Below are 16,689 nucleotides of genomic sequence, written 5' to 3'. Positions count from 1 at the left end.
GTCTGTCTTAAAAATGTACCTGATCACGGAGTTGCTTCTGAATCAGTTACTAGCACATTTGAGATCCTAATTATTCATATCAGCTTCTTGAATACAATGTTTCACCAATGCATACTTAACCTAACTCCTTTAGTGTTACGCGTTTTCATATAAATTCTGCTTACTATATAGTGATTTACAGAAGTGTAGAAACTCACGTGGAGACTAAAATAGTGAAGACTGGCCATTAATCTTCTGAACTCCATAGACCCTTTCTAATGTCAATAAAATGGTCTAATCGTACACATATCTTTAGATAAAAAAAAAAAAAAAAATATATATATATATATATATATATATATATATATATATATATATATATATATATATATCCCAGTACTGAAGGGGTTAAAAGGAAAATAGAGACGCATTTAGAATTATCAATCACCTAATGACATACTGCTGCTCTGTCTGAGAGCCTAATAATTCTCATAGCCTCCTTGAATACGGAATCTAACAAATGCAACTTAACTAATAAAATGAAAGGGAAGGAAAGGATTTATTGTGAAAGATGCGGTGGTATTAGTTGTCAATTATCTAACCACCCATTAGTCGAGGTTCTAATGATTCTTATAGCCTTCTTTAATACAGAACCTAACAAATGCATAATACGATGAAAAGGAAGGAAAGGATTTATTGTGAGCTTTCCTGACTAAGTGAAATTAATGACCAGACCATCGAGTTACTTTATCTAATTGCTTATTATTGTTCTTGTTATTGTTATTATCATTATTATTATCATTGATATTATCGTTGTATGAGTAGTAGTTGTAGTATCAGTTCATCTTCATCTATTTTTTACGTTTCTTCCCTTTTTTTATTGTCCTCTTTCTTTTAGGGTTAAAAAGAGAACAAAAGTGTGCGTGTATGTGTGCGTGTGTTTGTGTACGCCTGCGCGTGTAACCAGTATGTATAAATTCAGAGAAAATATAATTGGATAATAAAAAAAAAGACATTACGAGCTTGATTCAGTTCCGCAAAAAAATAAATTGATAATTGATAGATGGGGACCCCTGTTCACCTAGCAGTAAATAGGTATACGGGATGTAATTCGAGGGGTTGTGGCCTCGCTTTCCCGGTGTGTGTTGTGTGTTGATGTGGTCTCAGTCCCACCCGAAAATCGGTCTATGAGCTCTGAGCTCGCTCCGTAATGGGGAAAACTAGCTGGGTGACCAGCAGACGACCGAGGTTAATTACACACACACACACACCACACCGCGTAGTGTAGTGGTTAGCACGCTCGATTCACAATCGAGAGGGCCGGGTTCGAGTTCCGGGAAGCGGCGAGGCAAATGGGCAAGCCTCTTAATGTGTGGCCCCTGTTCACCTAGCAGTAAATAGGTACGGGATGTAACTCGAGGGGTTGTGGCCTCGCTTTCCCGGTGTGTGGAGTGTGTTGTGGTCTCAGTCCTACCAGAAGATCAGTCTATGAGCTCTGAGCTCGCTCCGTAATGGGGAAGACTGGCTGGGTGACCAGCAGGCGAATTACACACACACACACACACACACATTCTCTCTCTCTCTCTCTCTCTCTCTCTCTCTCTCGAACACAACGTATTCATAAAAAAAAAAAAAACCGGTGTTAGTTCATTGATGCATTATTTTAACATTTTTTTTTTCTATTCCACTTCCATCTGCAATACATTATACATTACTGCAGTTTGTTATCGTGACTCGTATCACTTTGTTCGTTGCATCTGCAGGCGTGGGACGTCTTGATGGAACTGAGATAATTTATCAAAGTCGCTACGAAACAGAGGAGGGTTCTGAAACCCCGAAGCATGTCTCACTCGATGTCATGTACTATCTGGCGGTGCAGCGACTTGCACTCCAGCACTGCATGTAGCCTGGGTAAGCTACTGGAGAGGGTTTTTCTTGACAGGTGTTGAAGGAAATGTAAGAGTGTTTGTTGATATGGTTGTCAATAGTATCATTGTCATGGTATTTTTGGAGGATATGTAAAATGTTGTATATTTTCTCAGATGTAAGTGAAGAGCCTTGGCTGGCACTGATAAAAACAAGGAAGGGAAGCAGGGCGAAGAGTAGGTGCCTACCACCATGAGTCAAACTGGACCTCACGTGGGAGTAGTACTACTTCACTCCAAGTTTGTCAGACACACCCCCACGCCAGGCTGAAGGTGAGCATGATTATAGCGATACGGCAATAGTGATGTCATAGGTATAGGGCGCGCAGTGCTAAAAAGCTTCAGGATGTGAATAGTGGTACAGACTGTGGCTTGCGTATAAACTGTTACAAAACACTTTAGGCAGTCATGTAACTTAAGCATGTTCAGGTTGACAGTATAAAAATTAGGTGTTACTTTAGCGTGAGGTTGCGGCCTAAGTTATTTTTACCACTTGTATTGCGAGTCCTCGTAACACTATCGGTGGAATCGTGGAAACAATAGTATACCTTTCTAGAGTTTTCTCGAAGCATAGAATTCCTGATGAATAGTGCCTTATCAGCAACAATGTGGCTTTCCTCCTAATTCATCCTCTTCGTGAAATCGAAGTTTTTTTTTTATAATAATATTTGGTAATTTGATATCGATGCTGCTGCGGAATCCGTCACATTATTTTTGCGTACTGTAGGCTGAGGAAAATATGGACGAGCAGTTACTAGGAAAGACAACCATACATACTCAGGTTTTGGTGTGTCCGGCTGACGTACATTAGAGGGTAGCGGTCGCCTGGCTGTCCAGTTCGTGTTGCGTGTTCCTTGTGTATCTAGTCATATTCGAGTAGAAAGAATGACAAATTTTTTTATTCTTAAACTAATTTGCTTTAATACCATTTTTAAATGTTTTATTTAGTGTTCATTCATTACGATCCAGCCCTACCACTCACTCACCGCGTTTTGCCGTTTGTCGTAAATAGTTAGTTAGTTGTTGCCGGTCCTGTTCTAGCATTTAAGAAGCTCCTAGTAGGTGGGATCAAGTCAATATAAGACTTGTCCGGTTACCAATACGTAAATAAGCTAATTTTGAGGTGGTATCTTAAAAAAAAAAAAAAAAAATGGGTGGATGGCCTTGTAATCTGTGAGAGGTCTGATGGTTTGTCGTCATACTGTGTTTTCGACGCAGAAAATAAGCCAAAACTTACATTTAATCTACTTTCCTTGTTCCTGCAGGTGCGGCGGTTGCCTCCTCCAGCATGTCCTGCGTCGCGGTGTGTTCGTTGTTCCAGAGCGTGGTAGGTCAGACTCGCTGGTTGGCAGTGTTGGCGGTTAGTGAGCGTTTGTGCTGGAAGAGTCCGAGAGGCTCCCAAATATTTATTTAATTTTTTTTTTTTTTCTGGCGGAGACCGAGACTCTTTGAAGTGTAAAGTGATATTTGCTGCTACTACGAGGCGTCTTGTTAATTGATAGATTACTTTACAGGCGTGTTTTGATAATTATTTGGACTGGGAGGGACGATAAGTTACTGGACCAGGGGCGAAAGGAAGGTCTGTCAGGTAATGGGGGAAGGGGTATTACTGAGTGAGAAAAAAAAAAGTATATTGAAGTCGTTAACTTTATTTACAAATGTCAACAAAATGGCGGCGATATCACAGGAAGATCACCATAATAACGAAACCAAGGATACTGTATTACGGAATAACATTAATAAGTAAGGCTTAGACGAATAACACAGCCTACTCTAGTAATAAAGTAATATATTATATATAGTGTCTATTTACAAGAACAGCAGTTTGAGCTCCACAACTTAAGTTTCCAGTTACAAATTTTCTTGTCTGCATACACAGTTATTGGCTTTGTTTTTAAAACAATGCAATTTTTCTCTTCCTTGTCTCCCTCCACTTTTCTCTGCGTTTCTTTTACAAGGACGACGCAGAATACGACCAACAAGACGCCCGGATCATCTGGTCTTGTCAAAGGCTGTGAGATATAACGAGTGAAGTTTGGAAGCAGGCGAAGTCTAGAGCCTGACAACCTGATGTCGGATACTGCAATCACAACACACCGGCCCTGTCTGTAGACATGTAAAGCTTGTACGGGAGAGGATGTTTATCAACCCCCTACATTCTCCTCCTCTATCCACGCACAGTTCAAGCAAAAAAGAGTATATTATAATCATAACCGGGAGGAGGAGGAGGAGGCAAACTACGACGAGAAATAAGAGCATACCAAAACAGCAGGAGGAAGAGTTTAGAGGAAAGAAAAAAATATATAGATTATAATGAGGAAGAGTAAGTATGAGAAATACAAGAAAACCTTAAGGCATGCTTTAACTAAAATACAGCGACGAGGTTATTTTTAAAGTCAGTGACGACCACGTCGAGGGAGCGAGAGAGGGCCACGCCAGACACCCAGCCGAATTCCCCACGCGTGTTGACTCGTGTCCCAAGGTACCTGAAAGAGACAGGCGAGTTAAATTGCAGTTCAGTTCAGATGAAGAATGTTTGATTGGATGAGTGTGTAGAATGTACGGTGATGGTTGAATAATGGAGTCTGTCTATATAATGTGAATAATGGAGTAGACTGTGTGTATAAATTTCTTTAATCTCCTACATTTGTATCTAAATTCTAGGAGATTATAGTCTCTGCCACATGTCTTTCCTTAGTTTTATGGTATATGGCCTAGGAGCCGCCATACACCATCTTACTACCTTGAGGCTTACAAAAACTTCATAATTTCCAGATCATCCTGCCACTCACCTGATGAAAGTGCCATCAGGTCGGAACACCTGGACGCGCCCATTGCCGGAGTCCCCCACCAGCATGAAGCCCTCAGGGTCCACCGCCAGGCATTCTGGGGTCTCGAACTGTCCCTTGTTACGCCCCCGTGTCCCGAACATCAGCACCCGCTCACCGCTGCTCCCGTCAAACACCTGAGGACGTGCAAGTGATAATATTGTAGTGAACCACACTACTACTGCAACTACTACTACTATTACTACTACTACTACTACCACTACTACTTCCACCACGCTAATCCGGCCTAGGTGTGGAACTACCTGAGAACAGCTGGGCGAGGTGCAGCACGGCCCGGGGATTCCACGCACTACGCCGATCCCCTTCTAAGCCGGGCCAGGTGTAGTGACCGTTTCGCCTCACTTAACTCAGCTCGGTATGACGGCGGCCGACCGTCGGCACTCCTGGCGAGGTTGTCCGCCGCGGCAGGGTTCCCGTGGTCGGAGGAGATGGTGCGCCACAAATTCTCCTCTCTCCTGCCGCAGCCTGTCTGTCTCTAGCTGGCGGCTGCCCCACAGGCCCTCTCCTTGGAGGAATTCTCGGCCCACGTGGTGTCGCCCCCCAAAGCAGACCCCCGCCCCGGCCTGCCTGTGCCCCGACGGACCAGCCAACCGCACCAGCGGAATCTCTCTCCTCTCCACGTCCTCCAGCAACAGGCGGCGATGGGCTCGCCGTAACCCACCCCTGGCTGCAGTGCCCAGCTCCACTGAGACCCGCCTTGCTTCGGTGGAGGCCTCCCTGCGGCGCCTGGAAGCTCTACTCGTCCGCTCTCCTACCCAGACGGACGCTGGGGTCTGTTTCTATCACAGGCGTTTCGGGGAGGAGGTACGCAGCTGCCGACCGCCATGTGCTTATCCCTGCCAGGGAAACGGGGCGGGCGGGGGCCGCTAACACCATTGCCCGCCCCCACCTCTCTTCCTCGTCTTTGCCCCCCCATCCTATCTCCGCCAGCTGTACAGCCTGCCCCGGGCCCCACGGAACCTGCACCGCCTTCGCCGCTGGGCCCGCAGTGTTCCATGGGCGGTCATGACGCGCCCGCGTCCCCTGGACGGCCTACTGTCGCCCACACGTCGTCCCCGCCGGCGAAGCAGTGGTCCCGGGATGGCCGGGCCCCGTCTCCTCCACCATCACGTCTGCAGCCTACTGGTGGCCGGGCTTCCGCGCCGTCCACCCATCTGCGAGTCTCTGCTGGGCGCGCCCCTTCGCAGCCTTCGGTCGGCGCCAGGCACCCCTACTGGCCGCCCGCTCCTCCGCAGCCCGCGGAGGGCTTTGCCTCGGTCCCGCCGCCGGGGCCGTCAGCCCACTCCCAGCTCTTCTGACTCCCCTGCGCTGTCACCTCCGTCGCAGCACCCAGAGTGGTTTCCCGCCAGCCAGCGCCCGCTTCTCTGGATGAGAGACATTTGCTCCGAGGCCCGTTTTCTGGTGGATTCCGGGGCAGAGGTGAGTGTGGTTCCGGCAGCGGACACTGACCGCCGCGCCCAACCCCGTACGGCGTACGACCTCCTGGCCGCCAACCGCACCCCGATCGCGACGTATGGGACCCAGACGCGTCGCGTGGCCCTCCTGCCCGGCAGCCGTTTCCCGTGGGCATTTGTGGTGGCGGACGTGGAGCAGGCAATCCTGGGGATGGATTTTCTCGCTGCTCACGACCTCCTGGTGGATCCACGCCGCAGATGCCTCCTACACCAGCCCTCGGCCACTATCATCCACGCGGAGCCCTGCGCGCAGCCGACGCCGTCCCTCACCACCCTCCGCCAAGCGACGCAGTTCGAGGCCCTCCTCCAGGAGTTTCCTCCTTACATCCCCACAGTCCGCCCCGCCTCGGGTCCAACACGGGGTACAGCACTCCATCGTGACAACTGGTCCCCCGTGCTTCGCTCGGCCCCGGCGGCTGCCCCCGGAACGTCTTCACGCTGCGCGCAAGGAGTTTGACCTCATGCTGGAGGAAGGCATTGTGCGCCCGTCTGACAGCAACTGGGCGTCGCCACTTCACATGGTGCCCAAGGCCCAGGATGGAGAATGGCGGGCTTGCGGGGATTACAGGGCCCTTAACGCCATGACCCGCCCCGACAGATACCCCATCCCCCACGTGCTGGACTTCCACACCAAGCTCCATGGTAATTCTATCTTCTCGAAGATCGACCTCCTGCGGGCGTTGCACCAGATTCCTGTGGCAAAGGACGACGTTCCGAAGACCGCGATGATTACGCCCTTCGGATTGTTCGAATACCCCTTTATGAACTTCGGTTTTCGCAACGCCGCCCAGACCTTCCAGCGGTTCATGGACAGGGTCCTGAGAGGGTTGTTGGACTTCGTCGTCGTTTACATCGATGACATTCTCATCGCGTCCTCCTCGCCTCAGCAGCATGCAGTCCACCTGCGGCAGGTGCTTACTCGCCTTCAGGACCACGGCCTCAAACTCCACCCTCAGAAGTGCGTGTTGGGCGTCCCGTCCGTGGACTTTCTGGGCCACAAGGTGAGTGCGGAGGGTCTGGAGCCCCTCCAACAGAAAGTGGCGCCCCACGCCAAGAAACTCAGGGAATTCCTGAGGGATGATTAACTACTACCACCGGTTCATCCCCCAGGCCGCCGCTCTTCTGGCTCCCCTCAACGACCTCCTGAAGGGCGTTAAGAACTCACCTAAGCCCCTGGACTGGGGGCAAGAGGCAGAGCGCGCTTTTCAAGCCATCAAGCGCCGGCTCATCTCCCTGACCCGCCTCGCCTACCCAGTCCCCCACGCCCCAACGGTGCTCTCCACGGACGCGTCGGCGGAAGCTGTGGGCGCGGTGCTACAGCAGGAAGTCGCTGGAGAGCTCAGGCCGGTTGCCTTCTTTAGCAAGCGGTTGGAACCGGCTCAGCGCTCCTACAGCTCCTTTGACAGGGAGCTCTTGGCAGTGTACGAAGCCGTGCGTCACTTTCGCCACTTCCTGGAGGGCCGTGAGTTCTACGTGCTCACAGACCACAAGCCGTTAACTCACGCCATGGCCCAGACGGGCGACAACTTCACCCCGAGTGTGTAGGCAGCTCGCCTTCATCTCTGAGTTCACCACGGACCTCAGGCACATTCGGGGAGGAAAACACAGTGGCTGATGCTCTCTCCGTGGCGACGCTCCCTCCCGCACGGTCGCCGCCCTGTCTCGTCCTCCACCTTTGGACTACGAAGCGGTGGCGGCAGCGCAAGAGGACGACCCGGAGCTACAGGCACTGCTTGAGGGGCCCACATCACTGCAGCTCGTTCAGCAACAGCTCCCCGACTCTCCACGGCAACTCTGGTGCGATGTGTCGTGCGGGCAGGCACGCCCATATGTGCCGCGGCCGTTCCGCCAGCAGATCTTCCGCCACTACCACTCTCTCAACCATCCTGGCATCTTGGGGACGCACTGTATCACCAGCAGGCGGGCGGTCTGGCCAGGAATGAGGAAGGAAGTTAAAGAGTACCTGCCTTCCTTGCCAGGCCGCCAAGACTCACCGCCACACCCGCACGCCACTGCAGACCATCCCCACACCCACGGAATGCTTCCACACAGTCCACATATATCTGGTTGGCCCCCTTCCACCTTGCCGCGGCCACCGGTACCTCCTCACTTGTGTAGACCGGACCACACGCTGGGGTACCGCGATTCCGATGCCTGACAGCACGGCGGAGTGTACGTCCGCCCACTTCCTCTCGGGGTGGGTGTCAAACTTCGGGGCGCCGGTTTGAGTCTCACGCCTGGGGGTGAGCTCATGGCCTTCCTCGGCACGTCGCGCCAACGCCGCGCCAACGCACCACAGCCTATCATCCACAGGCCAACGGGATGGTGGAGCGTTTTCACCGGCGTCTCAAGGAGGCGATTCGCGCCCTCCCCCATCCTGATGGCTGGGTTGACGCCCTCCCGATAATCCTGCTGACCTGGAGGGCCACGGAGAAGGAGGACGCATCACACGCCGGCGGAGCTGGTCTACGGGGAGGACTTGAGGCTTCCTGGCCAATTCGCGGCACCTGGGCCGCCGGCGGGACACACTCTGGCCTTCCTTCCGGTGTTGCGGCAGACTATGGCGAACCTCCGGCCCACTCCTCCTCGTCCACCCCCCCTCCCGCCCCACCCACTTCCCGGCGGACCTCCGTGAGCCCCCAACCACCACCTGTACAATCTTCCTCGGTTGCTTTTCTCTCTGGCATCTTATACCAACTCCCAAATATCCTCTTTATCTGGTATTCTCTACCTCCCCATTTTTCTCCACTTCCTCCTGCCTTACCTTAATCCTGTGGTTCCCCGCGTCAGCCACGTACACTCGGGAGCCGTCTTGGGAAACCGCGACCCCGGTAGGCTCATTGAACTCCGTCTTGGTGTAGCGCCTCCCGTCCTGTAATGTCTCTGAGGACACCACACCGAGCTCCCTCAAGAACACGCCATCACTGTCCAGCACCTGCAGCCGCGTCAGGAGAAATGTTTCCACTTAGAACGAAAGGAGTTTCAGAGTAGTCTGTCATCAAGGACAGTGTCATGCAGAGTTCAAAATTCAACTGAGCACCAAACTAGAAAAATACGCGCACTTTGGCTAACGACAACTGTTTAGAAATGGTTATAAAAATGGAGGTGGTGGTTATGTTTTGGTGGTAATAGTATTGATAAGAATAGTAAGTAGTCAATGATTTTTATTGATAAGAATAGTAGTCAATGATTTTTATTGATAAGAATAGTAGTCAATGATTTTTACAAGTAGCAGTGATAACGATAGTGATAATGTTAGTTGTACTGGTAGTTGTGCTTGTGGCTTTGATTATTGTAACGGTTGTAGTAACGTAGTGGTAGGGAAAGAGTAACAATATACTACTAGTGATGGTGATGGTGGTCACTGCATTAGATACTGTAATCGAGCTGCGACACAAACACTTAAGAATAATACTGGCTAGGAAGGAAAGATGCTCTACCTGCACGCGGTGATTGCAGGTGTCCGCCACGTAGATGTTGCCGTGGCGGTCTGTGGCGATGCCTTCAGGGGCCGAGAAGTGACCGAAGCCCTTGCCCTTTCTGCCCAGCTGACGGATGAAGTTTCCCTCCGTGTCAAAGACGTGGATGCAGTGTTTCCATTTATCTGAAGGAGGGACAGGGTGAGGAATATGGAGCAGGCGGTCGGGGCAAGGGAAAGACACCAACAGAGTGGATGAGGGAACAAATGTAGGTAAAAAGAAAAAGTATTAATGAAATAATATAAGAAACAAGTATCAATGAAAATATACAAATAGAAGAAACAAGTATCAATGAAAATATACAAATAGAAGAAACAAGTATCAATGAAAATATACAAAAATATAGAAGAAACAAGTATTGATGAAAGGATACAAGAAAAATAGAGAGAAGGTCGAAAGGTAAACTAAAGAAGGATGATTTGCTGATTAAAAAAAACGAGGAAGAAGAGAGATGGAAGAAAAAAGGAAGAAAGAACATAAACAGGATATACGAATAATCAAAGAAAATGACAAGTAAGACTGCTTAGTTACAAAAGCAGGAACATTTAAATATCAAGGCTAAGCAGATACAGAGCCGGGGGAATAGCAAAGTAATCACAAAGGAACACAAAAGAAGAACACCAGTGGATAGATCTGGTATGTTAATTAGGTAAAGACGCAGGTAACTATTATGACTCACCTGTAATGAACACCTCCTGGGACACCAAGCTGAAGGCCACTCCTATAGGGCACAAGAACTCCCCGTCACCGTGGCCGCGCGATCCGAAGCTGTTGACCTGGCGCCCGCTGGGGTCAAACACTTGCACTCTGTTGATTGTGTTGTTAGTTAGATTGATAGATAGTGATCGTGTTGTTATTTAGATTGATAAGTAGTTGTTTAGTTAGTATTCTGCCATACGAGCTAGTTGTAGGGTTAATTGGCTAGCTTACGAGTACATCTTTAATATACACGTTAAAAGTCACAATCTTGTTTAGCATAAATAACTTGGGAAAAAAAAAAAAGACGGCAAAAAGTGAATAAGAATAGTATATACAATAAAACAAGCACTTGAGACAACACACACACACACACACACACACACACACACACACACACACACACACACACACACACACACACACACACACACACACACACACACACACACACACACACACACACACACACACACACACACACACACACACACATATACACACATATATATATATATATATATATATATATATATATATATATATATATATATATATATATATATATATATATATATATATATATATATATATATATATATATATATATATATATATATATATATATATATATATATATATATATATATATATATATATATATATATATATATATATATATATATATATATATATATATATATATATATATATATATATATATATATATATATATATATATATATATATATATATATATATATATATATATATATATATATATATATATATATATATATATATATATATATATATATATATATATATATATATATATATATATATATATATATATATATATATATATATATCACACACACACACACACACACACACACACACACACACACACACACACACACACACACACACACACACACACACACACACACACACACACACACACACACACACACACACACACACACACACACACACACACACACACACACACACACACACACACACACACACACTTACCTGCACGTGTCACTCCCGGTCACAAAGATGTCTGATGTCCAGGGGCTGATGCCGATCCCTGCTGGCCGCTCCTTGATGTGCCTGCTCCACCTCAGCCTGGCCAGCGACCCCTTCCTCCTGCAGGCGCCGAAGGAGGGAAGTTTTAAGAGTTAATCCTCAGTTTATTTCAAACCTTAACTTATTTTCGTCATTCATTGTTTATGCATTATTATTCTATTCATCTATCTATCTATTTATATAGATAATTTATTTAATTTATCTATTTATTTACATGTGATTATTTTTAATCTATCTATTTATATAGATAACTTAGATAAATTAAATATTTATTTACATGTGATTTTTTTATAGTCTTTTTTCTGATTCCTGTACATATAAAAGGCATTTATTTAACATTGCATATTTATTAATAAATACCCTATGTGAATTATTGTAAGAGTACCTACTGAACGTAAAATCTCCATATCTTTACGACCAAAAGGTATAAATTGTTTGATGCACAGCGCTTTTATTGTTTGTGTAATTTTGTTATGAGACCTGTTATGTTTTTCTACTGCTTATTATATATTTTTCTATGGTGCATACATTATTTTTTTTTCCATTACGCATTACATATTTTTGAGACATTTTATTATTTTTCATGCTTACGATATTTCCTTCAGACTATTTTTTGTATTACATTAATTTTCTCTGACACACTTTACCTCTGACACGACATTCAACTTTTTTTATCCTCTGTTTTTATTCATTCATCACCATTATCTCTGATGTTCTTCTACTTATCTATCCACTCAATCTATTTTTCCTCTCTCTCTCTCTCTCTCTCTCTCTCTCTCTCTCTCTCTCTCTCTCTCTCTCTCTCTCTCTCTCTCTCTCTCTCTCTCTCTCTCTCTCTCTCTCTCTCTCTCTCTCTCTCTCTCTCTCTCTCTCTCTCTCTCTCTCTCTCTCTCTCTCTCTCTCGAGGCGACGAAGGAAGAAGGTGGCACTAACAAACACGGTGCCATTTACTACAAAGATTCACTGCAGGTAACACAAGTACTAGTGAAGGAACAAGGCGGTAGAAGTGGCGTGGTGATGTGAACAAGGCGGTGGGTGTGGTGTGGTGTGTTGTAGTGTGGTGTAAACAAGGCGGTGGATGTGGTATGGTGTGGCTGGTGTGAACAATACGGTCGGCGTGACGTGGTGTTGCGTGGTGTGAACAAGGCGGTGAGTGTGGTGTGGTGTTATGTGGCGTGGTGTAGCGTGGTGTGAACAAGGCAGTGGGTGGTGTGGTGGCCACTGTATAATATAAGGTTACGATCCACGAACAGGAAGCTAATAGAAGGTCATGACGTGTTGGCGGTTCACTATACATGTGTTCTGCCTCCTACCTGTCGTAAAAGTAATTAGAGGTACGATGGGGGCTTAGAAATGCATACGGAAGAAAAGTGACGGATACAAGAGGAAGTTATGATTTACAAAGGTGGTGTTCATGATTTCAGTGATAGTTTAACGAGTGTTCTGTACACCAGTAACTGAAGAAACGATATTGGTGGGAGTTACTAAGATTCCTAAGGGTGTTTTTATTATTAGTGTTACAGTTTAAAAAGTACTAGCATAAGCAATGGAAGAAATGCTTATGAGAATTAAACCAAGTGATAATTTTTGGCGTGCTTATAAAATTGTCTTTATGAGGGAACTGTGTGTTTAAGAATAGGAAAAAAAGCCGTGTACCAGAATCCATTCGCAGAGACACCAGGTAATGACGAATGTTCACTGTTTAGTACTCTTATTCCACCTCCTATCTGTCACGGAGCAATTAGTTATAGGTAAGACGAAAAGAGGGAAACTAAATGCATACATAAGACCGTGAAAGCACTGAGTAATGACCGGCTTTCGTGCCTTAAGATAGCAAAAGGAACCCACCTCTGCCTAGGATCGTAAAAATACCAACTAATCACAAGTTTTCTCCCTCGCAGCTGAGAAAACACAAGTAAGTTACTGAATAAGGTAAAGATCACAGGTCATTAAATCCTCTCCGTTTCTTCAGGTAAATTCACAAATCAGGTAATTACAGGTGTTGTTCCTCTCAGGTGAGAACACGCGGCTTGAAACACGTGGGCTCGCAAATAAAGCAATAAAGACTGAAAGTAATAACATGCTTTCCGTTCCCACAGGTGATAAAGGTCCCAAAGAGATAATTACAGGTAACAGGTGACCCGGGGGACCCACCTGAACCTGGAACCCACCTGTACATGAGGTTATGGTCTTGGGGCTGCAGGTGTCTCTCGTCCTCTTCCTCCTCCCGGGCCTCCTGCGAGTGCTCCTCGGTCTCGGCATTAGAGGTGGAGGTGCTGAGGGTGAGGGAGGCGGAGTCCAGAGTGACGCGTGGACCCTTGGCGGTGGAGGTCTGCTTCAGGAGCTTCATCAGCGTGGCATGAAAGTCCCCCGCCTCCTGAAGCTACGGGAGGAAAGAGTATTATGGAGTGTGTGTCGGTGTTGCTTGAAGAATAATTACTTGTTCCTGTGTTTTTTAATTTTCTTTTATTTATACCATGTGGGCTTTTCACGGGAATTAATGGGCTAAAGGGGGTAATTTTAGGGGGTACCTCCTATCTGAAAGCCCACCCGCTAGGAAAACCATTGCCCAGAGTGAAAACCCCAATCTACAGTCAGACCGTGGACAGGATTCGAACCCGTGCGCTTGGAGACCCCTCGGACCACAAAGCGCGCATGGTTCCACTGTACCGTTTGTTTTTGTTCGGCGGTGAGTAGAATAACGGAACGCTACTATTTTTCTTTCTATTTCTATTGGTGTTATTGCGTTAGTGGTGGCACAACAATGACTACTACTATTACTGTAACGATCCAAACAGTATGAGACGCTCCTCGAAGCATTTTAAACCATACTAAGATTCACATTTAAACTGCGCGCGCCTGAGATTTAAGAATGCTTCGAGGTGTCTCATACGATTTGGATTGTTACATTACTACTACTACTACTACTACTACTACTACTACTACTACTACTATTACTACCACAACTAGCTACTATCTACTACTACTATACCACTACCACTACCACTACTACTACCACTACCACTACCACCACCACCACTGCTACTGCACCACTACCACCACTGCTACCACTACTACTGCTACTAACTGCTGCTACCACTGCACTGCTACCACCACTGCCACTGCTACCACCACTGCCACCACTGCCACTGCTGCACCACCACCACCACTGCAACTGCCACCACCACCACTGCTGCACCACCTGCTGCACTGCACTACTGCTGCTACCACTACTACTGCTGCTGCACCTACTGCTGCTGCTGCTACTGCTGCTACTACTACTACTACTACTACTACTACTACTACTAGCATTACTACCATTACTAGCTACTACTACTAACTACTATCTATTACTACTATTACTACTATTCCTACCACTACTACTAATAATGCTACTACTGCTTCAACAACACCTACATCAACAACAACAACAACAACAACAACAGCTCATTCATCGAACCTAAAAAACAAGTAAACAAGAAGAAACCAAACACTTGATCTACTTCACTGTCATCTGAAGCCACTAACAAGGAAAAAAGAAGCATGTAAACTAATACTTTTACAAACACACAAAAAAAGTGGCATTGAATGAGAAGCAGTAGATTCGCAGGGAGCGTCCTTCACAAGCAAACAAACAGACAAGTAAACAAACAAAAAATATAAAACTACTGAATCTTATTGCAACTCACTTTTCTCATTTTTTTTTTTTACTTATGGGCGTGGTACTAATACTTATAAACTCACTTATCAACCTTGTAACTTTAAAGTGCAGAATATGGCCTCTCTGATACTGAAATGAGAGAGAGAGAGAGAGAGAGAGAGAGAGAGAGAGAGAGAGAGAGAGAGAGAGAGAGAGAGAGAGAGAGAGACAGACACAGAGACAGACACAAACACAGACAGACAGAGACAGAGAGACAGACAGACAGACAGACACACATTGGTTCAGTAAGTTTTGTTTGGGGTTCTGAAAATGAGGTTCTAGTGATAAATTTCTACAGGTAAGATAAGTTTTGTTTGTGGTTCTGAAAATGAGGTTCTAGTGATAAATTTCTGCAGGTAAGGTTAAAAGTGCGTTTCTGCAGATAAAATTCTACAGGTGAGGTTTTAAAGAGGTTCCAGAGGGAAGGATGTAAGGTGAGGTGCGCTTTACCTGTGTGGAGTGAGGGTGGTCATGTGTGAGGACTTGCTCTAACTCCTGGTTGAGATTGAGTGCCTTCTGCTGCCTCTCCTTCCTCATCTCCTGAACCTACGGACAGTGAGCTCTGTGTTGGTGTACTCTCAATCACTCTCTCACACCCGCTCGCTCATCCACTTCCATCACCACATTCACTTCCATTCTCACTCACTCTTCACAGATTCTCATTCTCTCTCTCTCTCTCTCTCTCTCTCTCTCTCTCTCTCTCTCTCTCTCTCTCTCTCTCTCTCTCTCTCTGTGTGTGTGTGTGTGTGTGTGTGTGTGTGTGTGTGTGTGTTGAACTGATCCATATTAAAGGTCAGTGTGTTACTGTGTGTGTGTGTGTGTGTGTGTGTGTGTGTGTGTGTGTGTGTGTACCTGGGCTGTAAGGGCTGTTCCCTCCTCCAGCAGCCGCTCCACCCGCTCCTCCACTGTCTCTCGAATTGTCTCCTCCAGTTTGGTGAGCCGCGCCTGTGAGAGGGAGGGGAGGGAGGTCAGGCTTGGGACAACAGATGGCGGCAAATATTATCAGCACTGTCATACCAGCAGAAGGCAACAACACAAGGCCCAGGGCAGGCCGGGGCTAAAGCACACCTCCTCCTCCTCAGTGCGGCAGTCCAGAGTGTCGCGGAGGCTTGACAGTCTCGCCTTCAGTTCCACAATATCGGTCTGTACCTGCCGCAGGTGTGTCGCCCCACACGCCTCGCACCACGCGTCCTGGCAGTGTCCGCAGGCCATCACGCCCTCGGTGGTGCCGCAGGAAGTGCAGGTGTGGCAGGCTGGATCTGTCTCACGCCTTCGCCGCAGTATTTCAGCACCGCGCCTCAGACGGGTGTTTGACGGGAGTGCCACCACGCCCCCTGGTGGCACCTGGGCGTCGCCGCGGCACGTCGGGCAAGTGAACGTCGTCCTGCAACAAAGGAATCAACAGGTGGAGGGAGGAGTGTGCGTGACGCCCGCGGTGAGAAAGTTTTGACGCACAAACCTACACAAGGTCGTTTGGGTGAAGGCTGGAGCGGGTGTGGCGAGCAGCAG

General features: G+C 47.1%; 1 protein-coding gene across 5 annotated transcripts in view; it reads right to left on the bottom strand.

Moving 5' to 3' along the window:
* Positions 1–3,540: 3,540 nt before the first annotated feature.
* The window catches only part of LOC123508833 (RING finger protein nhl-1-like), a 56,760-nt gene continuing 43,611 nt past the window's right edge, over positions 3,541–16,689 (bottom strand). For 4 of the 5 annotated variants that reach the window (XM_045262767.1, XM_045262769.1, XM_045262766.1 and 1 more), the window contains exons 3-12: positions 16,249–16,564; positions 16,033–16,125; positions 15,631–15,726; positions 13,652–13,863; positions 11,424–11,540; positions 10,366–10,493; positions 9,648–9,811; positions 8,972–9,142; positions 4,697–4,869; positions 3,541–4,390 (exon numbers count right to left, since the gene is read on the bottom strand). In XM_045262767.1, the coding sequence (XP_045118702.1) occupies positions 4,270–4,390; positions 4,697–4,869; positions 8,972–9,142; positions 9,648–9,811; positions 10,366–10,493; positions 11,424–11,540; positions 13,652–13,863; positions 15,631–15,726; positions 16,033–16,125; positions 16,249–16,564 (1,591 nt within the window). In that variant the 3' untranslated portion in view covers positions 3,541–4,269. The remainder of the gene's footprint in view (positions 4,391–4,696; positions 4,870–8,971; positions 9,143–9,647; positions 9,812–10,365; positions 10,494–11,423; positions 11,541–13,651; positions 13,864–15,630; positions 15,727–16,032; positions 16,126–16,248; positions 16,565–16,689) is intronic. The other variant, XM_045262770.1, reaches the window with a different exon arrangement.

The sequence above is a fragment of the Portunus trituberculatus genome, chromosome 25, assembly GCF_017591435.1.
Source record: "Portunus trituberculatus isolate SZX2019 chromosome 25, ASM1759143v1, whole genome shotgun sequence".
Classification (NCBI taxonomy): domain Eukaryota; kingdom Metazoa; phylum Arthropoda; class Malacostraca; order Decapoda; family Portunidae; genus Portunus; species Portunus trituberculatus.
This window is presented reverse-complemented; position numbering and strand designations above follow the sequence as displayed.